Source organism: Vombatus ursinus, unplaced genomic scaffold (genome assembly GCF_900497805.2).
Source record: "Vombatus ursinus unplaced genomic scaffold, bare-nosed wombat genome assembly UNPS02014173.1, whole genome shotgun sequence".
In the NCBI taxonomy this organism is placed as follows: Eukaryota; Metazoa; Chordata; class Mammalia; order Diprotodontia; family Vombatidae; genus Vombatus; species Vombatus ursinus.
The window spans coordinates 708,105-734,730 of NW_020953951.1; the positions used below are offsets into that span (position 1 = coordinate 708,105).

General features: G+C 45.4%; 1 protein-coding gene across 2 annotated transcripts in view; it reads right to left on the bottom strand.

Annotated features, from left to right (window-relative positions):
* Window positions 1-6,966: 6,966 nt before the first annotated feature.
* Window positions 6,967-26,626, bottom strand: part of ZC3H3 (zinc finger CCCH-type containing 3) — a 509,781-nt gene continuing 490,121 nt past the window's right edge. The window contains exon 13 of one of the 2 annotated variants that reach the window (XM_027859891.1): window positions 6,967-8,211. In XM_027859891.1, the coding sequence (XP_027715692.1) occupies window positions 7,930-8,211 (282 nt within the window). In that variant the 3' untranslated portion in view covers window positions 6,967-7,929. The remainder of the gene's footprint in view (window positions 8,212-26,626) is intronic. The other variant, XM_027859892.1, reaches the window with a different exon arrangement.

Here is a 26,626-nt window from a genome sequence, read left to right on the forward strand (position 1 = left end):
TCCTGATTCTGTTCTCTGGGGTCAAATAAAGGGAGTCTAATCCTTGTTTCACCTGACGGGCCTTCAGATACTTGAAGACTGCTATCATCACCTCCCTGGGTCATCCTTTCTTCAGTCAAACATCCACAGTTCCTTCAATGTATCCTCAGAGGACTTGGACGCAAGACCTTTTATCCTCCAGCGGCCTTAAAATGTTAGAGCTAAAAGATGCTTGGAGATGAGTGAGACACAGAACCTCTGAGTTGGAAAGAGACCTCAAGAATCATCCAGTTTGGCCCATAGCTGAACCAAAAAATTCCCTTTACTGCCTTCCCAACAAATAGCCAGCTAACTTCTTACATGAAGATTTCTTGCTGGGGAACTCACTACCAAAATAGGCAGCTCATTCCACCTTTGGACAGCTGAAATGGTCACATCATAATTCATCTCTTCATATCACTTAGGGGTGTATTGGAAGTAGGTTAAAGCAGAGCCAATTGTTAAATTTTCAGGGTGATCATTTATACCTCAAAAATGAGCAAACAAATCGGGACTTGATTTACTATTTTGTTGATTATGTAGACTTAAGAAAGTGATGGAAAAATATTAATAATGTAGATTAAATTTTAAAGTGTGTCAGGTATCTATCCCCCACCCCACCCCCCCTCATTGTTAAACATTCAGCAGGATTGCTGTCTTCCATTCATTCATTGGCTCCAAAAGGCAGGACTAGGAAGCAGCAGAAAAAAAACCCTTAACTTCTCTTTCCAATGTCAGCCCTTCATATACACGAAAGCTCCAACACCTCCTTATCTCCGTCCCCACCTCCATTTCCCTTTCTCCAAGATAAGTATCCCCAGTCCCTATTATCATTGGATGGTTATCAATGTCAGTCTTCTCTTCATCCTTCTGGGCTTCTAACTGCCCTCCAGTTTGTTGACATTCTTCCTAAAATGTGGTGCTCCAAACAAAATGCAAAACCATAAATGTACCAGAAGCAGGGCAGAATGTAGCAAGACCATCACCTCCCTCATTCTGGACATAATTTCTATTAACACTGCCTAGGATCACACTGAGAAGCAGTTTGGCCTAGTGAACAGAGAATGGCCAAAGGCCATGCCCCAAACCAGTGACTTCACCCCTCGTTGTCCCAGGCAACTCTGACTAAACATCGCAGAGGAGATGTCCATATGCATCGGTAGAGGGATGTTCCTTACTGGAGGATTCTAATATCAATGAATTCATCGTTTAAATAGTTTCATTTTAAAATTAAAAACATTCCAGATTAGTTTGCTGGTTACCATGTGACAAGAATTGGCTTATATGGAATTTACAATCCACTAAAACTCCGTTTTTTTTTTTTAATATGAATGTCTAACCATACCTCTTCCAATCTCCACTTAGGCACTTGATTTTCTTTCCTTTAAAAATTTATTATTATTTTTTTTACATTCATTTAAAATTTTTTTTTTGAGTTTCCAATTCTCTCCTGCTCACCCCTCCCCCACCCATTGAGAAGGCAAGAAATGTGATATCAATTATACATGGCACTTGCTTTTCTGAAGTCCACTTTAAGACTTTACATAGTTTATACCCTATTCTATATTAGGCTGTACTGTAACTACTGAGATTCATTTGATTCTCAATAATGTTGTATTCAGTTGTTTTTTAGTCATGTCCAGCTCTTTGTGACCCCATTTGGGGTTTTCTTGGCAGAGATACTAGAGTGGTTTGCCATTTCCTTCTCCAGCTCATTTAACAGAGGAAACTGAGGCAAACAGAGGTGAGTGACTTGCCCAGGGTCACATAGCTAGTAAATGGCTGAGGCCAGATTTGAACTTGGGAAAATGAGTCTTCCTGACTCCAGGCCTGGTGCTTTTTCCACCTAGCCACCCTAATAATATTGACCAGGAGTAATTGAAAATTTGATAGACTTTAATCCTAACAAAAGAGTAAAAAACATATAATCAAGGACAGATTATTAGAGCATTCTCCCTTAGACATCTCAAATGAAGTCGACATATTTCTATTAATTATTCTTTGAATCTGGTCATTCAGTTCCAAATCCATCTAACTCTATTATCCCCCAACCCACAACTCCATTTTGTCCAAAACTTTGTCAAATGCTCTGCTGAAATCCAGATATACTATGATTATGAGAATGCTCCCTTGTTTTAGAGAAGAGGAAACTGAGAGGGAAAGAGACTTGTCCAAGGTAACACAGCCAATTGGTGGCAGTCAAAACTAGAATCCAGAGCTCCTTGCACTATTTAGGGGGCTGATCTCCAACGGTTCCAACTGGGGTGGAAGTAACGTTGGATCATAGATTTAGAGCTGGAAGACATCACTTAATCCCACCCTCTCATTTTACGAGGGAGGAACCAGAGTCACAGAGAAGTTAGGTGACTTGCCCCACAGAGTAAGTGGCAGAGTAGGGTTCTGAACCCAGGTTCTCTGAATCAGAATTCCACTGCTTGCTACCTTTGCTATCGGAGGATCACTGGAAATCATTTCAGTCCAAAATCTGTTTTTATGAATGAAGATGAGGCTTAGTGAAATTCTGTGACTTGACTAAGGTCATACAGTTAATGTGTCAGTAAGTAACCTGTCTCCTGAGTAAGTCCAATGCTGTCATCAGCACCACAAGCCTGTTAATTCAACTTTAGGTCCTGTCTGCCACATCACCTGGCACAGCTGCCTCACTGTCACCAGGCTCACACTTAGGGAGACAGATCTGAGCTACACTTCAAAGCACCCCAGGGGGTCAGCTCCAGCAGGGGCCTTACTTCCCAGAGGATGCCCAGGTTGGGCTCTCTATCCCAAAATACCTCAGAGTCTCAAGCCATAGGGTTCAGAATTTTTTAAGCGGGGCGGGGGGGGGAGGGAGCTCCTTTGGAGGGCCTGAAGACTGAGAGGAGAGTAGAGGAGAGGAGAAGGAAGAAATGGGTAGAGGGAAGGCAGAGGGGTGGAGGAAAGAAGGGAAAAGGGAAAGGGAAGGTAGACTGGGAAGGGAATGAGGAGTTAGGGAGAGGAGAAATAGGGAAAAAGGGGAGAAGGGTGTGTGTGTATGCGTTAGTGCACACGCGCATGTGCGCATACATGTGCTTTGTATTTTGGGGGTAAGGGATGGGCTTAGCAACTTGGTGGGAACCTTATCTCTGAAGAGGAGGGGCCTCCCCCTTCAGCTAAAACTTAGAGCTGAGGTGAGGGGAGGACAGGGTGAGCATGGGACCAGAAGGGATAAAGCATTACCTCCTGCCTAGCCAGACCAGCCTCTTCTTGAACTTTTTTTTTTTTGTGGGGGGGCTAGGCAATGGGGTTAAGTGACTTGCCCAGGGTCACACAGCTAGTAAGTGTCAAGTGTCTGAGGCCAGATTTGAACTCCGGTCCTCTTGACTCCAGGGCTGGTGCTCTACCCACTTCGTCACCTAGCTGCCCCCTCTTCTTGAACTTTTTGAGAGCCTCAAACCTTCTTTGGTAGACTCCTTTTCCCCTTCCCCCTCTGCCCCAATCTCTTAGGGCCTGAGCCATACCAGTAGCTCCCTCTCCTCCAAGAAATCTTCCTGGATTGATATGGAGAAGATATGTAGCAGGACCACACACACTGGGACAACAAGGTCACCTAACAAAAGGGAGTTACAGTACCAGTGGGTACCCCAACTCATCGGGCAGATCTCCCACCAGCCTGGCCACTCCAATTTCATGGTACTCCTTGGGTCTGCACCCCTCAAACTCTAGTTCACGAATGTAGAAAACAAGCTGGCCGGGAATAATGCATCTCTCAGATGCTGTCTTCTAGCAATGCCCTTTACGTCGGTCTTGTAATCTCTGCTGGGTGGGTCTGTTCTGGTCTTATAGTCCCCCCTGGACCCGACTCTGCTAGATAAAACAACTCCAAGGTGCTGCTGAACAGCGCTCTGCTTCATCATCATCTGGGGGGTGCTTCTATGTTCTTTTAGAAAGGCAGACCAACTCATACCCTAGACCTAGGACAAAGCCTTCCCTGTTTTGTTCCCTCAGAGTTTGGACCCTGACGCCCCTCATCTCCCAAAAGGTGATTCTGAGCCTTGGGCAATAAGCGCATTAAAACAAGAATGACCAGGTACCTCATGTCCTTCGGCTTGTGATGGATGAGCCATTTTTCAGTCGTGTCCACTCTTCATGACCCCATTTGGGGTTTTCTTGGCAAAGATACTGGGGTGGTTTGCCATTTCCTTCTCCAGCTCATTTTATAGATGAGGAAACTGAGGCAATCAGGGTTAAGTGACTTGCTTAGGGTCACAGTTAGTGTCTGGGGCCAGATTTGAACTCAGGGAGATGAGTCTCTCCGATTCCAGGCCTGGTGCTCTATCCACAGTGCTACCTAGCGGCCCTTAGGCTATCTTTTAATTCCTCCTCCTGGAATGGAGCTTGGTACCTCCGACATCTCACCGTAGTTTAGTCTGTATCTTTGAAGTTGATTCTATAAACTAGAGGGTTATAATTTACCTAATAATTACCAAACCACTTTGGACGTTTGAGGTTTCCTAGTATTTAAACTTTAAGAGTCTCTGTTGAAGAGAGGCAAGCTATGCCAGGGGGTAATGTCATTGTCTCTGTGACCTGCTCAGTTATGTTACTAACCTCTCCTAAGCAGACATATCAGATCCAAATCTGAAAGGGGCTTTGCCCTAAATCTTTACAGAAGTTACTTTTGTTTGGGTGAATACATCATGTAAATAAGTTATAAACATGGTAATCCAGAAAGACAGAGTTCACTGACTGAGTAGTGGTAGGGTCAGTAAGAGCTGTCAGGAGCCTTAAAGAAAACTTGATCCTAAAAGGTGAAGGTGAGGAGAATACATTCCAGACACTGGGTACAGACTGGTATGAAGATGGTGGAGGACACCCAAGGTTGAGAGAATAGCAAGTGGCAGAACTCTGACTGGGGTGTCAAACTCACCCAAATAGAAATGGGGCCACTAAACTGGATCCCTGAGGGTGCAATTGACTTAGATCATGTTAACATTACTTGTGTTTTATCGTTTTTATTTATTTGGTTAAGTATTTCCCAATACGTTTTAATCCGGTTTGGTGAGTGTTGCAGGCCACTGTTTTTCACCTCTGGAGTACTTTAAATGCCAAACTGAGTAGTTTGTACTTTAATCTAGAAGCAATAGGGAGCCATGGATACTTCTTGGAGAGGAGGAACGTGGCCAGATCTGTGCTTTCAGATTATCATAGCAGCTCTGTGGAGAACGTGTTATACAAATGAACGAGTATGGGAGCTGGGAATTCAACTAAAAGCTATTGTAATTGTCTAGGTGAGAGGTGACGAGGGCTTGAGTTAGGGTGGTGGCCATGTGAGTGGTGAAGAGACAGATTTGAGAGAAGTTGTGGAGGTTGAATCTTACAAGTCTTGGCAACTGACTGGATATGGAACACAAAGGAAAAGAAAGTATGGAAAGAATGTGGTAAGATTCAGATATTTTGAATCCGAGTGTCTGGTTGAGGGGATATCCAAAAGGAAAAAGTTTAGAGGATGTGGGCTTAGGAGGCAGGTTAAGGAAATGAGTTCCATTTTGGATGTGTTTAGATGTCTAAAAAGATTTAGAGGGGCCAGGTCTGGGGCTTGAGGGGGATACCCCTGAGACGTTGGAGCCCCCAGTTACCCTCTCCTTTGTGAACTGAACTTTGGTCCATTTATAGGGCAAAGTGACTTTCTTTAGATTCAGTGCCTTATGCAAAGTTCAGAGGGTCAAGACTCTGCTCACTAGCCATCACAGAATTTTGAGTTGGAAAGATCATCTTAGAGATGATCTAGTCCAGACTGTTCATTTCACAGGTAGGGAAACTGAGGCCTCAAGCAGTAAGTGGCTTTTCCAAGGCCACACTAGTAATGAGTGGGAGAACTAGGGTCTGACTCTGGGTTCTGTGACTCCCAAGGCAATTCCTTTTCCTCTGTGTTCAGTCTCATCCCCTTAGACAAGGACTTCCCATAGTCAGGATCTGCCCCACCCTGGCTGGCTGCTCCTGGGAGGAAGGACTGGGAACACCAGGCATGTAGGGTGAGTAGAGGGACCGAGAGGGCCGGTCCTGGGAAGGGCCAGTTGTATCCTGGCACTGGTGAGAGGGCTCCTCATACAGCCCAGGCCCAGGTTCTGGGCTTACTGCCCATTCTCCTGAGATGACTCCTTGGAGAGGGCTGGGGTAGGATTCCCCAGGAGATCTCTGGCTCCTGGAATCAGGCTCTGGCAGGCAGCTGACGTCCAATGTGCCCCCAGAGGCAGCTGGGCCAGTGACCCTGCCAGCCTCTCCCCATCACACACATTTTCATGGCCAAGGGTTTTAGGAGGGGGCTGGTATTCTAAGTGGGATACTACATTTATTTCCACCTCCTCCAAGAAGTCGCTCCAGACTTAGGGTGGACGGTTGTGGATCTCTGTAAAACCATGCCCCTTCTCCCATCCCTAACATGCTCCCCAGTAGTATTTAGCTGTGGGGGTAAGCCTATGAGGTATTCTCTCTAAAGTCTGGTCACAGTCAGAGTCCAAGGGGAGAGAAGTTGATAACATCTGGGTCTGGCCCAATCTGGGCACTATCTACTCCCCAAGACATAATTAAGTAGGGTCTGGGGAAGTAGTGCCAGAGTACAGGAACTCCATCCGTGAGTTTACCTGGTGTATCATTCCACCTGGCTGCTTGGCCCAAAGGCCTGAGGCCTGAAGCAGACACGGAGCAGCTCTTGTCACAGAAAGGGACTATGTATGGCCTTTCTCAATTCTTCCTAAAACATGGGGCCAGTGCACGTCTGAGGACATGACTGTCATGTCCGCCACAGTGATGCTCCCTAAATCTTTATGTGACTATGCATGCATTTCTCCATGATCTTTTCTTTAAATGTTCCTCCACGCGCGTTAGAATGTAAGACTGTGTGTGTCAGGGGTGACAGGGGCTGTCCCTGCAGGGGGCAGGGTGGCATTTACAGTGAGATCCAAGGCCAGTGGGTAAGACACAGGAACTTTTATTGCTGAACATAAAACGCCAAAAAGAGGCCAGGGCGGCCAGGCCAGCGGTAGGACCATGGTGCATAGTGATGGGCAAGGGGATGAGGGCACACTGGTGGGTTCCCCCTCTCTTGGGGGCTATACTCCATGGAGCCACTTGGAGGGGATCAAAGTATCTTGGTTACATCTTTCAGAGCCACAGAGCAGATCACATTCACATATATACAAGTAGGTGAAGAAAAGAGGCCACAGGAAGAGAGGAGAAGGGGGGAAGGTGAGGCAAGGAGAAGAAGGGAGATCAGAAGAGAGAGAGAAAGGAAGAAAGGAAAGACATGGGGACTTAGAAGGTAGAAGGAGTTGGCAAGGAGAGTACAGAGAAGGGGAGAAATGTTAGGCCCTGAACCCCAGAGGAGGGGAAAGGGGGTACTCCTGTGTTGCTGCTGGGTCAGTAACCCAGGGCTGAGAGCCCTGCCCAGTCACACTGCTACCTACTCCACTTGTGGTGGGGAGTTTGGGGGTGGTGGGGAAGGAGAGAGAAACTTCCTCCATCCACAGGGAGACCCTGTGACTTCTCTGTTGCTATGGAACCTAATACACTAGGAAAGAGTACCTCCATCCCCGGAAAGCTCCATGTATACCTTCCCCTTAACCCTGTGCCAATGTGAGGAAGGCCCATCCAGAGCACTCCACCTATAAGGAATTGGGTCCCCAAACTCTATTCACAGATGATGGGCTGGAGAGAATTGGGGCTCTGGGGGGATGGGGTGAGGGGTCTTGGAACAGGTGAAGGGAGTATGTTGTCAGGTGGCCTTGTTACCTGCTTCAGGGCATGGCTGTACTGACCTGCGCCCTGAGACCCAACTTGGGGTAAGAAAGGGAATGAGGATAACGTATGGTGAAGAAAAAGTAAGGAAGGGGAAGTGGGAGAAGAGAAGGCCCTGGTCACTCATTAAATATGAAAAGGCTAAAAGTCAAGTGGGGAAAATGCCTGCCAACTCCTGGAGGGAGTTGGGGAGATGGTGACCTGGTGAGTGCTGGCAGAGCGGGGGCCCCGGCCCCAGCCCCGGCCCCTCTTTTGGCAGTGGCAGCAGCAGAAGCAGCGGCATTGACAGCAGTTTCTGGCCCTTGGGGCCTTGAGGTAGGCGCCAGTCCGGGGCCGGGCTGCTGGGCTTCCTGAGGGGCGCTGCCGCCTCGCGGGCCGGGCCCTGGGTAACTCAGAGTCGAGGTTTGATCTGTAGCGGCTTCCCTGGGGGAAGAAGGCAAGAGAAGAGAGGGACTGGAGTCAGACCAGGCTTAGATTCTTGAAGGTTTTCTGGATGCCCCTACTCAGTCCTTCCACCCTTGTCTTCCCATCTCCCAATCCAGCCATTCCCTGACATCCCCCTCAAGCCTCCAAACCCTTCTCCACCAGGAAGTCCTCTCTGTTCCCATCATGGCTCTGTGTGGATGTGACCTCTGGTATTTTGTTCATTCACAATCACAGTGTTTTGTGGAAAGGGTCACAGGACTATTTCTTGTCTACCTGCTACTCCTACCCTAGGGTACAGGCTCCTGGGGGTGGGGGATGATGATGGAGACAGGGACCATGTCTCCTCCTTCAGACCAGAGGCATCACAAATACCACATATCCACCGTCAGAACTGTCAAGCAGAATGGAAGCACCCTGAAGGATTCACCTAACTGCAAGAAAAGAGCTGGAAGGAACTTTAACAAGTCCTGTGTCCCCACACCATTCGATCTTGCCCTGAAAGTTTTTAGACGTTCAACATCTGGCAACCTTGTCCAAGTACTCATGATCTTGACGTCCAACCTAAATTCTTGGCCTGATCATTTGTACTGGTGGTTGGGAACATCTCCATGTTCTTGGGTACTGAAAGGACAGATAGATGGGATTGCTGAGACTTTGGCAAGGATATCTGAAAGATCATGGAGAATGAGAGACAGTGTAGGAATGTAGAAGGGGAAATGTGGTCCAGATTTTTTTAAAAAATGGGTAGAAGATGACAGTGGAATGTGCAACAGGCCACAAAGCTTGACTCTAATCCCTGGCAAAATGCTAAATGTATTATTAAAGAGATGGTTAGTGAACATTTAGAAAAGGAAGTAATAATCACAAAGAGGCATCATGGCTTTAGCATGAACTGGTCATATCAAAATTATATCCTTTCCTTTTTGACAGGGCTACTAAATAGAAAGAACAGGGAAAGTCTGTGGATATAGTTTACCTAGATTTTTGCAAAGCATCTGATAAAACATCTCATGCTGGTGTTGTGTAGAAGATGAATAAATATGGGCCAGATGGAGTGCAATTGGATGGATTCAGAACTGGCTGAATGGCTGGACTCAAAGGCTCATCATTCAGAGCTCCATGCCAACTTGGAAGGAGATCTTCAATGGCGATCTCCTGCCCTGGGTGTCCATGTTTGGCCCTGTGTTTTTTAATTAACACTGGATCACAGAATCATAGCTCTGGAGCTAAAAGGTAACTTGCAGCCAACTAGTCCAACCCTCCTCATTTTACAGGTGAGGAAACTAAAAACCTAAAAGGGTGTGACTTGCCTAAGGTCATACATAGAGTGAAAGAGGAAAATATCTGAACCCAGGTCTTCAGAGTAGACAGGATTTTTAAAAAATAATTTAGGCAAAGACATGATCCTTATCAAATCAGCAAATGACACAAGGTGGGGAGGATCAGCTAGCACAACGGATGACAATCAGGATTCAAAAAGATCATGAAAGTTTAGAACAAAAAAAAAATCATCAGGCAGAATCAAAGAAGATGAAATTTAATGGGGAATAAATGTAAAGCCTTACACTTGGGTTAAAAAAAATCACCTTCATAAATACAGGATAGGATAGGCAGCTGTTTTAAAAAGGATTTAGGGGTGTTAGTACATGTAAGTTCAAAAATAAGTCCAGTGTCACATAGCAGCTAAAAAACCTAACATGATCAAAAGCTGCAGTATCAAAAGCAGCATCGCTTAAGAAAGGACAGGTACACATTGTTGGTGGAATTATGGACTGATCCTTGGAAAAGTTAAGAAAGTGGTTAAAATGTCCACAGCTCTCAGCCTAGAGATCCCATTACTGGGCCCCAAAGAGGTCAAAGACGGAAAAAAAGGTTCCAGACTACATCCTATCACATTCATAAGAGAAGTGGTGGCAAAAACCTGGAAACAAACCAAATGCTCATCAACTGGAGAACTGTTAAAAACGTGGCAAATGAACGTAACCGAATATTCCTGTCTCTTAAGAACTGACGAATAACAAGAATTAAAAAAAGCATGAGAAGACATAAGGACTGAGGTCGGTTGAAATGAGCGGCACCAGGAAAACAACATACACAATGGCTATAATGGTCTACAGTCACCAAGATCTACAGTCACCAAGATCAGCCCTGGAGAAGAGATGAGAAAATCCTTCTTCCTCTTTTTCGCAGAGGTGGCGTGACTACAGGTATGTGGATTATTGCACAAGTTGTCAGATTCAGTCAGTGTGTTGGCTGGTTTTGCTGAACTGATTTTTTTCTTCTTTACTTTTTGTTACAAAGCATAGATTACTAGGTAGAGGGTGGGGAGGGAGGATGTATTTGGAAATGAAAGTGATATAAAACACAAAGAACACTAAATTTTTTAAGTGTTAAAAAAGACCATTGTTTCCAAGATTAAGAAGCACCCCACCACTCTACTCTGCTCAGTGTACAGGACTGTGGTCAGTTCTAGACTAAGTTAGGGAGGAGACTGAAGGAAACCAGAATTAAGAAGGTCCTCAAGCCCATGCCATATGAGGATTCCCTAAAAGAACAGGGGTGTTTAAGAGAAACAGGATAGATTAGACTTACTCCGTTTTGCTCCAGGATTCAGAACTAGGAACAATGTACAAATGGCTGAGAAACAACACTAGGCTCAATGCTGGGACCAACAGAGACATCCCAGAGGAGGGCTGCCACAGGAGGAAGTGAGAGTCAACCTCTCCCTGGAAGTCTTTAGGCAAAGGCCAGACACTGTTTGTTAGGTCATAGCAGGTATTTTTTTGGTGGGGAGAGGTGCAGTTGGAGTTGAACTAAACTGCCACTGAGACCTTCCAGCTCTGAAATCCTGTGACTTTGTACACAAAGGGTCTGTTGGGAACGGAAGGTCCAGAGGAGGCTGACTGGGACAGGAAGAAGATGGAAACTACACTGTATGAGGACTGGCTGAAGGAATTGGTATATTTAACTCGGAGGAGTAAAGACTCAGGGAATAGGAGGAAGGACAGCACATGATAGATTCTCTTTAATCATTTAAAGGGACTGTCATGTAGAAGAGGGATTAGACTCATTCTACTTGGTTCTAGAAGGCAAAATCGGGAACAACTGGGGAAAGTCACAGGAAAGTGAATTTCAGCTTGCTAGGTGGAAAACCATTCAGATAATTGGAGCGGATCCCAAAGCAGACTTCCGTTACCGAACGCCTTGTAAGCAGCAGCTGGATAGCCACTTATGTTGAGGCAGGGTTTCTGCTCAGGTATGGTTTGGGTGAGGTGCCTTCTGAGATCTCTGACAGCTAAGATCTAGGATTCTAGGAGGGAAGTGGGTTTCCAGGACCTCTCTCTCCCTGGGAGAGCAGGCCCCTTCCCCATTACTCTCTGTAATGTGCTCCCTTGCTTGGCATCCTTGGAATCCTGTGGATGACGCTCTCCTCCCTGCCCCTCTGCCTACAGCGATCATGTTACCCTGTTCCCAAGCTGGCCCGGGCTGGGACTTCCAGCTGTACATTCTTGTCCTCCACCCCCCACCCCCAGCTGAAGACGGGGAGATGAGGGGTGTGGCTGTAAACAAGCCTCCCTCCCTCCACCTTCAGAGTCCTTATCCAAGTCAGGCTCCAGAAACAGAGGGAGAAATCAAACTCATCTCAGAAGAGGTGAGGTAGGGATGGGAGCATGGAAAGGGCAGGAGACATACAGGCAGTCCCTAGACTGGTGGTCTGAGCCCTCTGTGAACAAAATCCACAACTGGGCATTATGGGTTACAGCTAGATGGGGATAAGGTATGAGCTCTCCCTTCAGGGAGCCTCAGGTCTATGGTGCAGATAAAACTCACAACACAGAAAGCAGTACTGATAATCTTAATACCTGCCTGGAGTATTTTCTTCTTGTGGACTCGGGGAGCCACTCATTCAGTCATTCAACTAACCGCTTGATGAAACAGACTAGAGTGTTAGATGAAGTTGTGCCTCAGAGGAGACAGACAGGGTAGAATCAGATAGGGTCCCTGCCCTGTGAAGCTCCCAGCTGTTCTCTAAGCTCGATACGCCCCCTCCCAGCCCAGGGCAGGCTTTCTCCCCAGGCCCAGAATGCACTCCCTCCTCACTTGAAGAGTCGGCAGTTTTCTTCAAGGCTCCAACTATCCAAATCCCCTGTTTTTTTTTGGTTAGGCAATGGGGTTAAGTGACTTGCCCAGGGTCACACAGCTAGTAAGTGTTATGTGTCTGAGGCCAGATTTGAACTCAGGTCCTCCTGAATCCAGGGCCAGTGCTCTATCCACTGTGCCACCTAGCTGCCCCCAAAATGTCCCCTGTTGTTTTCACTTTGACACTTTCGAATTTACTTTGTCTTTACTTTACTTTAATACTTTACAGGTATTAAGATTATCAGTACTGCTTTCTGTGTTGTGAGTTTTATCTGCACCGTAGACCTGAGGCTCCCTGAAGGGAGAGCTCATACCTTATCCCCATCTAGCTGTAACCCACAATGCCCAGTTGTGGATTTTGCTCACAGAGGGCTCAGACCACCAGTCTAGGGACTGCCTGTATGTCTCCTGCCCTTTCCATGCTCCCATCCCTACCTCACCTCTTCTGAGATGAGTTTGATTTCTCCCTCTGTTTCTGGAGCCTGACTTGGATAAGGACTCTGAAGGTGGAGGGAGGGAGGCTTGTTTACAGCCACACCCCTCATCTCCCCGTCTTCAGCTGGGGGTGGGGGGTGGAGGACAAGAATGTACAGCTGGAAGTACATTGTGTATATGTTGTATCCAACTAGTAGAATATAAGCTCTCTCAGAACAAAAACGACTTCACGTCTGTCTCTGTCTCCAGCACGGAGCGCAGGCGTTTCATTAATGCTTGTCAGATTAGATTGGATTGGCATCCAACAATTTCAATAAACTACTCCGGTGAGATCAGGCGCCGGGTCAAGGTATTCCTCCGGGCAATGGTTCGTTCACAGGTCTGCAAAGGCAGGGGACCAGGCAGAGTCGTTTCTCCACAGAGACTCTGGCCCCTCCAGGCTCTTGGCATACAGCTCTTTCTTTATCTATCCCCCCAACACCGGCTTGTGCCGGGTCTCTAGGGGACTACAACTCCCTGCCAAATTTTCTCGTCCTCCTCCTTCCCATTCCTTCTTTTGGACAGAGATTACATTTTTCAAATGGGTTTTTCTAGTGCCTAAGGGAAAGAGCGTGAACTATAATAATGCACATACACAGACCAGCTCAGTCACACAGCTTGGAATCTTCTCCAAAGAACTTTCTAGAGGCGAGCAGAGCTTCCCAGGCTGCCCCCAGGATTACAGGAATCAGAGGCAGGAGGGAGCTCTTGGCCGGGGGAGACCACCTGGAGCCAGTTCCCTCCCTCTAACCACTTCCACATTCCTCCTCCTCCTTCCAGCTCCAACTACTGATGCTATTGGCTACTTCTCTCCCATCTCAGGCGGTTCCACCAGACCTCTGAACACTGCCTATTTGGCGGCAACAACAACTACTTACATTTCTATAGTGCTTTCAGGCTTACAAAATGCTTTTCCCACTACAACTGTGCAAGACTGGGAGAATGAGAATTATTACCCCCTATCTTATAGATAAGCAATCCAAGGCTCAGAGAGGAGAGCACGCTCATCCCTGGGCAGCCAACGCTCTGGTGATGACCCTTGTCATGCTTTAGGCAGGCCTTTCTACGACAGGTGTGGCAGGCCCATCCTCAGTCTTTCCGGCTTCACAGGACCTGTTAGACTTGCACTCTGCTGCACAGGCTTCAGGAGCCTGGTGTCTTCTCTACACCGTGATGAGGCATTAGTAGATGAGAACTTTAGCGGAGTCACAGACATTGTTGCAATCATATAAAATTCTCATAACCAACAGGGGAAAGGACCAACTCCCTTGAGGCTTAAGGGGAAGGCACTCTATGCAACACGGCCAGTGAGGCTGGGAGAGAGGGAGAACTGGAAAATGGGTGAGCTGGGATGAAAACAGAAACCAGTTTTGTGAAGAGAAAAGAGAAAGCGTGAGGGCTAGTGGAGGGGAATCTTGGGGATGTCTGTGTGAAATCCTGGAAGGGAGTAAATGTTTGACTCTCATCCTAGTTCAGAAACTCATCAGATCTCACCTGAACCACTGAAACAGCTTGCTAACAAGTTAGTCTCCCTTTTCCAACTCCTTCATTTTGCAGATAAAGAAACCAAGGCCCAGAGAGGTTAAGGGACTTATCCAAGGTCACATAGCTAGTAAGTATCAGGGCTGAGACTCATCCGTGTTTCGAAATCTAGAGCTCCTTTCTACTACTCAAACATAACTCCTGTGGCATGGTTTTCTAGTTCACTCCTCAACTAGGGTGTCCTTCTTTGGACATACTCATTTCGTCAGTGCCCTTTTTAAAACCTGTTACTTAAAATGAGACACAAAGCTCTGGATTCATCTGCTCACAGCTGAGTCAGTAGTACTGTGATATCCCTATCCCTCGATACTACTCCTATTAATGCAGTCTAAGGTAGCATCGGCTTTCCATGGAAGTGTAATAACTCATTCCCCAAGGCTGCCAGAGAAATAAGGTATTACTGCATTTGATTTTTCATCTTACCTCCCAAAACAGATTACAAATTCCTGGAGGGTAGAGACCATGTCTTGTACTCTCAGAGCTACTGTGAGAGGCAGCATGGGGTAATAAGAGTGAGAACTGGCCTCAGAGTCAGGAAGGTTTGGTTTTAAGTGTACACACACACACACATACACGTGTTACGTGATAACGGGCAAGATACTAAAGATGTTCATTCCCTGACACAAAGCCCGATCTATGCTGGAAGGAGATTTCTCATGAGTTCTCTATACTGTTGTCACAGATACAGACCCAAACAAAAGAAAACAAAAGAAAACAAAACAAAACAACACCAATGAGACTGTGTCTATAAAATGTCTTGTCACTCCAGAGAGCTATAGAAATATCAGCTGTTGTTCTTATAAGGCCCGGGCCTCGAGTCTGGCATTCAAAGCCCTTTGTGGCCTTGGCTTTAAACTTCTTATTCCAGTGCCTTTCCACAGCGAGCCACGCCCCACATACACCCCACACTCCCCTTCTACCATGCCCTTGCTGTTCACTAGTACGTCCAGAAGCGCTTTGCTACCAACTCCACGTGTTCCAACTCTTTTACGCCTGCAGCTCCAGGGCTTCCTCTAGGTCAGGAAGCCTTCACTGAGCTCCCTGTTGGAAATTATCTTTCCTTTTTCTGACCTCTCAGAGCACTTTTGTGTCTTATCTAAGAAGAAAATGGACCTGAAGAGTTACAGGGGAATTCTGGCTTGTTTCAAGAGGCTGGAGGGAAAAATGTCAAAGAGGGGAGAAAGAGAGGAAGGATCACTGAACACCTGGAGGTTTGCTGGCTCTTCCCGAAGGGCAGGAGACTCTGAAGAGGGAGCACCTTCTACGACCGTGCTGCACGGGTCCTGGCAAGGTAATATGTTGTGGAGCCACCAGTACTGTCAGGTGAGAGGGGTCGGAAGAGATGAGAAACGGCATTTGGTGACTTTCTGCTGAGGGGGACTGGGGAAGCAACATCAGAGAGGTCTTCTTCCCAGATGTGACAGAAAATCTTCTAAGTCTTGTCAAACCAGATTAGTACTGCTGAGTAATGGTCATTCAGCTGGATCCATACAATACTGCAAGAAGGAATCCAGAAAGCATTGTAACCATTACAAAGTCATGGGCAAGAAACTTAAGACTTTAGAGGTCCACTCAGAGGCACATCTGTCATTGCTGCCTACTGAAGACAAGAGCTTCAGAGGAGAAAGGCAGATTTGAGAAATGAATGACTGGTTAAGAAGGCAGTGTCTGAGAATGGAATGTGGAATTTTGGACAATGGTTTAGAGTATAGGAATGGCAATCTCCTGGATAAGGAAGGCATGCACCTAACAAGGGTTGGTGAGAATATATTTACTCAGAGAACTATAGATCTAATCAAAAGGGAATTAAAATGAAAAGACTGCTCCTATGTATCTACCAAGCCAGACATCATAAAGAGTCACCTTCTATATGAAAGCTGTCCCAATCCCTCCTACTAGTGCCTCTACCTCCAAAATTACTTGAATACATTTTGTACACGCACACATGTATATATACATACATATGCACACAACATGTATACATACATACATATGTACACACATATGTATCTTCCTATCTACCTACACATACACATGTACAGATATACACATTCATACATAAATGTCTCCCCTGACAGAATGTAAGCTCCCTGAGGGTGAGGACTCTTCCATTTTTGTCTTTGTATTCCCAGTGCCTAGCAGAATGTCAGGCACATAGGACGTATGTAATAAATGCTTGCTGAATGACTGGAGTATTCCTGGGATCTGTGCTTGGCCCTGACCAATTTACTATTTTTGTCAATGTTCTGGATAAAGGCATAAATAGAATGTTTATCAAATCTGCATATGACATAAAGTTGGGAGGAACTGCTAATACGATGGGTGACAACATTCAAAAGGATCTTCCCAGGCTAGAATCTTGGGCTGACTCTAGTAAGACAGACTTCTAGAAGCTCCTTGGACAGAGGGACTGCTTCACTTTGGCTCTGCATCCCCAGTGCCAATCACACAGCTTGCCGTTGTTCAGTTGTTTTTTAGTCATGTCCAACTTTTTTGTGAACCCATTTGGAGTTTTCTTGGCAAAGATGCAGGAGTGGTTTGCCATTTTTCGTTCCAGCTCATCTTTGCAGATGAGGAAACTGAGGCAAACAGGGTGAAGTGACTTGCCCAAAGTCACACAGCAATCAAGTGTCTGGGGCCTGATTTGAATTTAGGTCCAGGACTGACACTATCCACTGCACCACTTAGCAAATCACACAAAAGGCATTTACAACTGTTTGCTGAACTGAACTGGAATCAAATGTAAAAGTCTTATACCAGGGTTCAAAAAATTAAGTTCCCAAGTTTGAGCTGGCAAAAGTGTGACCAGGTATCAGTTCAAGTGAGAAAGATCTGGGGTTTTAGGTATCCTCTATAATCAATGAGTCAACAGTATGCTCTGGCACCCAAGAAAGTGAATGTAGTCTTAGCTTGCATCCAGCATCAGGATTAGGGAAGATAGTCCTGCTGTGCTTTTTACAAGACCACATCTTAGAATGGTGTGCTCAATTTTAGGCATCACATGTTAGCAAGACCACTGACAAACCAGAGTGTCCAAAGGAAAGCTGAGATGGTGGAGGGCCTTGAGTTCAGTGCTAAATGACTGGCCTTTCTGAAAGACATGTGGATATTTATCCTAAAGAAGAGAAGAGTTAGGGCGACATAACACATGACTTTAAGTATCTGCAGGATCATCATGCTAACGGATGAGACCTCTGCTTGGGCACAGAGGGCAGAACTAGAAGAGGTGAACTTAGGTTTGCTCCAAGTAAAAAGTTCACTTAATGAGAGCTAAGAGCATAATGACCTGCTCTGGGAGGCTCCAAGTTCCCTGGTGCTGGAGGCTGGGTGTTCACTGTAACTTGAGGAGGGGTGAGGGGATTCTTGTTTTGGTTTGGTCTGGGCCTGAGGTGGTCTCTAAGAGTCCTTCTAACTCAGAGATTCTATATAATGTTTTAGATTAATATTCACATGGACCACACTCCCTTATCAGACTATAAATTCCATGGCTGGGATAGCACAGAATTCTTTCATTCACCTCTTCACTGAGTTGCTGCCTCCTTCTCCACAGCCCTGGGCTTATTCTCCTTCTATTCTTCTGACCACACATTATTTGCATGAGTATCAGTGTGCACACAGTGGGGCTGGAGTTTTGCATACCTGTTTCATCCCCTTCCTAGGCTGTGAACTTTATGAGGTCATGGACCAAGTCTTATTCATCTATCTCCCCTACATTACACCCAAGTATAAGAAGTGGTTACTCACTAGGCACCAGGAAATACGTGTCAAATGCCTAAATGAATGTGGAGATCAGGAAATTGTTCTGCCCAGCAGCAGAAGCATATGTATATCTGTGTGTGTGTGTGCGCGCGCTCCCGTGTGTAAATGTGGATTTGGGAAAAAGACAAAAGGTTTGCAGAGGGACCAGGCTGCAGCTAGAGAGAGAGAGAAAGGCCACAGAAGAGTCAGGACTGAAATTCTGGTCTTCCAGCCCTCAGGTCTAGGTAGGAAGGGCCAAAGCAATCCTAGAATTATCTGTTCCAACTCCCTCATTTTACAGACAAACAAACTGAGAGCAAGAGGGGTAAAATGACTTGCATGTGGTCACAAAGCAGCAGATACAGCACGCAGACCTAGGTCCTTGGATGCCAATTCCAGCCGCTTTTCCACTGCATCACAGATCCCCCCAAAAGCAACTTTCTGGAACCTAGAGTGGAGTAGGAACAGGGACCTACAGTCAGCCAACAGGAGCTGTGACTCTGCCCACGTTCTGCAGTTTACACACCTCTGAGTTTCAATTTTAGGTATATTCTCCTCTACTTTGGGAGGAAAAGGCTCCTCAGAACACAGCCTGGGGAAGGAAGCAGAGGAGGATCACAGGGGGAAGACAAAGCCCACAGAAAGGAGTCTGGGTGGGAGTCTGGACAGTCTGCATACAGAGCTATAAAACAAATGTGTACACACAGACACTAAGTGACACCTGGGAACACGGCTGCCAGACAAGACATGGTGATGCCAGACTTTGTTTCTAGGTATGTTTTCAAAATAAAATTCCCTACACAGAGAGGATGTTCAGTTCCTAAAGGAAGTGCCAATTCAGGGGAAGGATAAGGAAGGAGAGTGTGGGGAGGAAGAGATCAAAACCCAAGTGCTCTGTGTGTGTGTGTGTGTGTGTGTGTGTGTGTGTGTGTGTGTGTGTGTGTGTGTCTGTGTCTGTGTCTGTGTCTGTGTCTGTGTCTTTAACCAAGAGCCTGCTATGTTCTGATATAGGTTAGAAGACAGGAGCAGGAGGAGAAGGCATGAGCCTTCCATGCCACCTCCCACTGCTGCCAACATCTGGAAGTCCCTGACTATTTGGGCAGAACAGAAAAAGTCTAAAATAATGCAGACAGTAATAACAACAACCAACACTTATACAGTGCTTTAAGGTTTTGTAAAGCACTTTACATGTATTATCTCACATGATCCTCACAATAACCCTGGCAGGTAGGTGCTATTATTATCTTTGCTTTACAGATGAGGAAACTGAGGCAAAGGGAGGTTAAGTGACTTGCCCAGGATCACAAAGCTAAGGAAGTATCTGAGGTAGGATTTGAATTCAGATCTTCCTGATTCCAAGTCCAGGACTCTATCCATTAAACAACCTAGCTGTTTAGAATTCAAAGCCCCTCAAAACCTACCCACCTGTGCCCCCAACTTTTCCAGTCTTCTTACACCTTAATCTCTTAACTCCCCTCTCCCCTCCATGTACTCTTTGATCCAGTGACATTGGCCTCCTCACTGTTCCTCCATCTTCTGACTCCAGGCACTTCCTCTGGCTGTCTCTACGTCTGGAACAAAGCGGCTTTCCCTCTTCATTTCCACCTGCTCATTCCCCTGGCTTCCTTCAAGTCTCACTTAAAATCCCACTTCCTACAGGAAGCCCTTCCCAAGCCATCTTAATTCCAGTACTTTCCCTCTGGTGATCATTTCTTATTTATCCTATATACAGCCTGTCTGTGCGCAGCTGTTTGCATGCTATGCCCTCCACTAGACTGTAAGCTCCGCAAGGGCAAGGATTGTCTTTTCCCTTTCTTTGTGTCCTCAGCACATAGAACAGTGTCTGGTACACAGCAGGCACTTAATTAAGTATCTGCTACGTGCTATTAGTGCTTACTGACTGGCTGACTGACCTGCCACCCAGGTGCTCTCAGTTCTGACACTAAGTGTGGAGGCAAGGTAGACGGGAGATTCCAAAGCACCTGGTTTGTCATTCAAAGCCCTCTATAACCTGTTTCCACCCTACTTTTCTAGATTTGTTTTCCCTCCTTCCCCCCACGTTAGACTTCCAGACAAAATCAGTAACTCATTATCCCTCAAACAAGTTTCTTGAACTGGCATTGTGGTACATCGAGAAAAAACATTGGATTTGGAGCCTGAAGACTAAGCTCTGCCACTTACCAGCTAAATGCTACTGGACAAATCACCTGCACTGAGAGGGAATACAGTCTCTTCATTTATAAAAGGAGAGGCTGGTCCTCTAGCTGAAGCTGACTGTAAAATCCTATGATTCAAGTTCCCACCTCGCAGCTTGTGCCCATGCTGTTCCCTATTTCTGTAACCCCTGACCTTCTCTCAACTTCTTCTTACCCTATTTCTTCCTCCTCATATCCTACCTGCCATTCAAGACCCAGCTCAGGCCACCTCTTTTTTCTTTTTCTTTTTTTGCTTTTTGGTGAGGCAATCAGGGTTAAGTGACTTGCCCAGGGTCACATAGCCAGTAAGTGTCAAGTGTCTGAGGCCAGATTTGAACTCAAGTCCTCCTGACTACAAGGCTGGAGCTCTATCCACTATGCCACCTAGCTGCCCCTAGGCTGCCTCTTCCAAGAAACATTCTTTATTCCTTCTTTTCCCCTCAAGTGGAAGGAATATTTCTCTTTTCTGCTCTCATAGTACTTTGCACTTTTTATCAAATGACAGAACTCAAAAAGTGGCAATTAATGAATCAATGTCAACCGAGTCTCCTCTGCTCCAGGGACCTGAGCTTAGGCCTGTTCTGCTCCCTATTTTTATCAGATGAAAGCATGGATGGCATGATCTTCAAACAGGAGGTAATTCACAGCTGGAAGGGGATCCTAGAGCTAATGCACTGGATGACACAGTATAAAATAAAAAAGATTTCCAGAGTTTAGAACAATAGGTTGAATCTAGTAAGATGAAGTCCTATAGGTATGAATATGAAGTCTTACCCTTAGGTACACAGAATCACAAAATCTGAGAGTGGTCAACCCATACAGGAAATGAATCCCCAGGAGGAACCTACCATCTGACAGAAGTCAATTCCATCATGGGTGCTCACCATAAGGACAAACTCTGCAAACATCAGAGCTGTCCAAAAGGTACCTCAGGAGATAATGAGTTTCCCATCACTGGAAATCTTCCCACAGAACCTGGACAACAACTTGCTTGATGCTGTAGAAGGGTTCCTGCTCAGATATGGGCCAGGCTAGATGAAGCCTCTTCTAACGCTTGGATTTTATTATTCACCCTGAGTACTGTGCTCATTTCTAGAAGCCAGATTCTAAGAGAGACATGGACAAGCTGGAATGGATCAAAAGGAAGGTAATGAGATAGGGAGGGAACTGTAAACCAGGGGATAAAAGGATTGGCTGAAGAAGTAGGGATATTAAATTTGGAAAAGAGAAAACTTGGGGGAATGTGATAGCTGGGAAAGAATTAAGCTTGTTTTATTTGGCCTTAAAGATCAAAACTAGTAATAATAACTAGCACTTACAGTGCTTTAAGGTCTACAAAGTACTTTATACATATTAATTCATTTGAGCTTCACAACAATCCTATGAGGTAGGTATTATTGTTATTCTTATTTTTACAGATGAGGAAAATGAGACACAGAAAAGTTAAGTGACTTGTCAAGGGTCACAGAGCTAGGAGGTATCTGGGGCTGGATTTGAACTCAGATCTCCTGGACTCCAAGTCTTTTGCTCTATTAACTGTGCCACCCACCTGCCTGGAATGCTAAAGGAAAGTTGCAAAGGAAAATCTAGGCTAAGCTGTTCCTACAGTGGGCGGCATCCAAGAGGACCTTTCCAGAGATCTTCAAATGAAGGTTTGTCACAGAGACTCTAGATTCCCAACTCCTGAGAATCTGTGATTTTATAAAGGAGATTTTTTCAGTCTGGAGAAACAATGGCTTATCTCTTATCAGAGAACTCAGCATGCAGTCACATGAGCTACTCTTGCTTTGTACAGGACTCATTCACCATTGCATTATCAGAATTTTATTCCCAAGCGCTTTTGCTCCCTTGTGAGCTGACTTCCCTCTTGCATCTCAGGCCATGGGATCATCTTGATCTTTCTTCCAAACTTTCTAAAGTTTAAAGTACATTGTATACCTCAGATCATGCCAGACTTTACCTTTCTAGTCACAAACAGCAGGATGACGGAGTCACTTTCTCCCAACAGTCCTGTCCTTTCCAATTCATTGACTAGCTGCTCCTTGGTAAACAGATTATGGTGGAGAGTAGCAGTGTACTTGGATGATTCCTCTGCCTCATGAAAGATTAATGTTCTAAGTGCCGCTGCCTTGCCAAACTTACCCCAAGTCTCCTGATTATTTTTCCCATCTTCTGAGGGCAGAGGATGTCAAGACCATCCCATTCCCTTATTCTTTAAGTGTAGCTCAAAGTCACATGAACTTTTGGGGCATCCATGTCATACTGTTGACTGATGAGCTTTTAGTCCATTAAAATCCCCCAATCTTTTTCACATGAACTACTGTCCAGTTATTCACGGGAATCTGAATGGTGGAGATAGAATATTGGATTTGAGGTCAGGAAGACCTAAGTCCAAATCTGGCCTCTAAGACTAGGTGTAAATTACTTAACCACTCCAGAAACATAGTTTCTGGCTTCTGACCTTTTCATTTCACTGTAACTGTCCTCTCCAAAGTTACCAATGATTTTTTAATTGCAAACCCAATGGTCACTTCCTAATCCTCATCCTTCTTGACCTCTGCAGCATCTGACACTGTTAACTACTTCTCCTTCCTGGTTCCTGTCACCCTAGGTCTTTGGTGACTCTGCTTTCACTTGTTTCTCTGCCTGCCTGCTCCTATTCTTTTACTGGCTTCATCCATGTGTCTCCACAAGGCTCTGTCATAAGCCCTCTTCTCTTCTCTCTCTAGACTTTATCACTTGGTGATCTCATCACCTCCTCTGGGTTCAATGATCATCTCTATACAGAGGATTCCCAGACTGATTCATCCAGTCCTGCTGAGTGCCAGTTTCACATCACCATCTGCCTGTTGAACATTTCAAACTGGAAGGCCCAATGGCATCTCAAACTCAACATGTCCAAAGGAGAACTCGCTTTATTTCGTCCCAAACCCTTTTCTCTTCAGCACCACCATCCTTTTAGTCACCCAGGTTCCTAACCTCAGTGTCATTCTCTCTGTCATTCACTCCACATATCCAATCAGTTGCCAAATCTTGTAATTTCTTTCTCTACAAAATGTCTTGCACGCATCCCCTTCTCTCCATTCACACAGTCACCACCTAGCTCAGACCTACATCTGGACAATTGTAATAGCTTTCTAATAGCATTCTCCCTGCTTCAAATCTCTCCTCACTCCAATATATCTTTCACTCAGTTGCCAAAGTGATTTTTCCTGAAGTATAGTTATGACCATGTTACTCCCCTGCTCAAAAAAATCCAATGGCTCCTAGTTACTTCCAGGATCAAATATCAAGTCTTTGGCATTTAAAGCTTTTCACAACTGAGTTCATTCCTACGTTCCCAACCATCTTGCATTCTATTCCCCTCTCTACTGACTATACCCCTTACTCAGAGGTGCAACAATTAAGGATCAAAGAAGATGGGAGGGAAAATCCAAGTTACTCTAGCTTCTTTCTCTGCTATTGGTTATTTCCCCCTCTACTGCACTGTGGTTCTAAAAAAGTGATGGGCTGATCTGACAATGGTATTCCACCACTGAAAACAGTACAGAGCTGGCTCAAACACCTACTCCTTCCCTATTAGATATGGATGGAAGGTGTGATACTCATCTCTGGCAGATGAAAGCCCCAGGCAGAAAGGGAAAGAGACCAGTAATAATTGTGAAGAAATGCTGTAGATATTATTATATGCAAATCTGCTTGGTTCCCCACCTCCCTAACAGTCCTAGATCTGCTGCCCTACTCATGTCTAGTCTCCAGGGTCTCTGAGGTCTTAACTCTCTGGTTCAAACAAGAACACATTTCTCTACTCCTTAAAATAATAATTTATATTTCTACAGTGCTTTAAGGTTTATAAATTGCTTTCTATATACTATCTCACTTAAATCTTACAAGACTCCTAGGAGTTTGAAAGTGCAAGCATCATTATCCCCATTTTATCCATGAGGAAACTGAAGCTCAGAAGCAAAGTGATTTGCCCAAGGTCAGACAGCAATAAGGGGCCCAGATGAAATTCCTGCCTGGTCTTCTGACTCTGGTCTGCCGTATGAAGACCGCAGACTCTTCTTCACTGAATTAGGCTGTTTTATGTGCCCCAGAGGTCAGCTGAGATAAACTCCGGCTAGGAAATGGCAGAGAACACCAAGCACCAAAGCCCAGAAGTGAGTCTTCTTGTTATAGGGCGTGTAGGTTTGGATGGTCTGGCTTGGGGTCAATCTCACTTCCCTTGCAACCAGCACTTCAGAAGGGGTCTCTACTCCACGGTGAAGCCTGGCTCCTCTGTGGTTCCAAGCCTGCTCGAGACTTAGGCCCTTCTTGACTTGGGGTGCCCAGCACCTTTGAAGCCAGTCTAGTTGACTCCAATCAGCCCCCTTCTAGCAGTCAGCAGCAGATTGCTCATTTTTCCTGCTACAAATTAATCTCCCCCTCTCTGGGCCTCATTTTATCATTTGTGGAAAAAAAAAAAGGGTGAGAGGCTGACTAAATGGTTTCTAAGAATCTTTCTAGTTCTAAACCTATGGAACCCACAAATCCTGTTTCAAAGCTCACATTACCCATTAACTTCAGTTCATTAGCAGTACAGAAATAATTGATAGGTTCTAGGCTCAATGGTTCCACCAGTTTGTCCTGGTTTAGGTTCTAAGCTCTGCTTCCTTAGGTTCTGGATCCTAATCACTAAAAGTTTACAAAGTAATTTATCTTTATATTTACATCAATAAATAATTTCCACCAAAAGAACCCCTAAACTCAAGTCTATTGATTCTTAGACCACACACAATTATGACAGGCCTGAAGCAATGGATTTGGAATAACAGGGCTGGGGTTTGAATTTTGGCTTTGCCTCTTACTACCTGTACTACCTTGGGCAAATTCCTTCCCTTCTGTGGGCATCAGTTTCCTTCCCTGCAGTTCAGATTTGAGAATCATAACAATTAGAGCTGGAAAGGACCTTAAAGAAAACCTGACCCAACCTCTTTTCATAGATGAGGAAACTGGATCAAAGAGAATCAATGACTTGTGCTCAAGATCCTACAATCTCTTGGGTCCCTTCTGGCTCCAAATCCTATCATCTGGTTTCCAAGCTTGAAAAGTGGAAGGGGAAAGGCTGCTCAAGGCTGTACGCTGAAAGCAAAGACTAGACAACTGATAGAAAAGAGACAGAAAACCTAACAGAAAGACATAAGATCACCAAAACCCACAGCAGCTTGGGGCCACAAGTATTAGAATTAATGGACTTCATGGAGTTTTATAGCTTCTGAGGGCCTCACTATTTTAGAAGAGAGAACAAAAATTTGGTATTCCTAAAGACCACCTTGGGTTATCAAGAAAAGGTTAAGTTAATTCAGGCATGTGGTTTCCATCATTAGTGATAGACTAAATCAGGTTTGTGCTTAAATAGATAAGCTTCAGTTATCAGAGTGCAGTCAAAGGAGTACTTGCCTGGAAATTCAGAGCCCCAGTGTGAATGGGTGCTTGAAAGTGTCACCCTCTGAAATCACGACCAGATGGACTACTGGCAGCAACTTCCACAGGCTCAGTGTGTGTGGGGAGGTGGGGGGCGGGAAGATAGACCTCAAGACTCCGAATTTGAGAGAAGAGTCTGTGCTGGGCTGGGAAAGGGCAATGGCACAGGCCCTGGAGGGGGCAATCTGAGTAAGGCCAGAGAGACCAGAAGGGTTTCTCTGATGTCATGACCACAAGCAAGGCACAGGCTGGAAAGATGCACAGGCACAAAGATAAGATAGTTTACAGATGTGTGTGGAGGGGAGGGGAGGGGAGTGTCTGTTTCATTAGTAAGTAGGAATAATCCAAAATGAGAAGATAAGAAATGAAGAAGCTCTTTATTGCAAGTGGAGTTTACAGAGTCAGAGGAGATCAGAGTTAAAAGGAAACTCAGGTTATTTAGTCTAACCTGCGCCTGAAAAGGACTCCTTTCTACGCATCCTGGACAAGCTGTCAACTAGCCTCTGCTTGGAGACCTCTAATGATGTCTATTTGTTGATGTTAATTTTTTTTGTTTTTGAAGTGAAGGTAGCCCACTCTCCTTTGGGAAGCTTTTTCTTAATGTCAAGTCCAAATGGACCCCTCCACAACTTCCTCCTCTTGCTTCTAGAAGCTCTAAATGATGGAAGTGTGCCCTGCCTGCCAATCAAAGGTTCAGATGCCTTCTGCTACCTAATACCTTCTGTCCCTCTGAATACTGCCTGCAGAAGTCAGAGAATGCTTCCCGACTAAAAGGCCATCAGCCTCACCCTCCAAGTGGGGACAATCAGAAACTCTATCTATCTATCTATCTATCTATCTATCTATCTATCTATCTATCT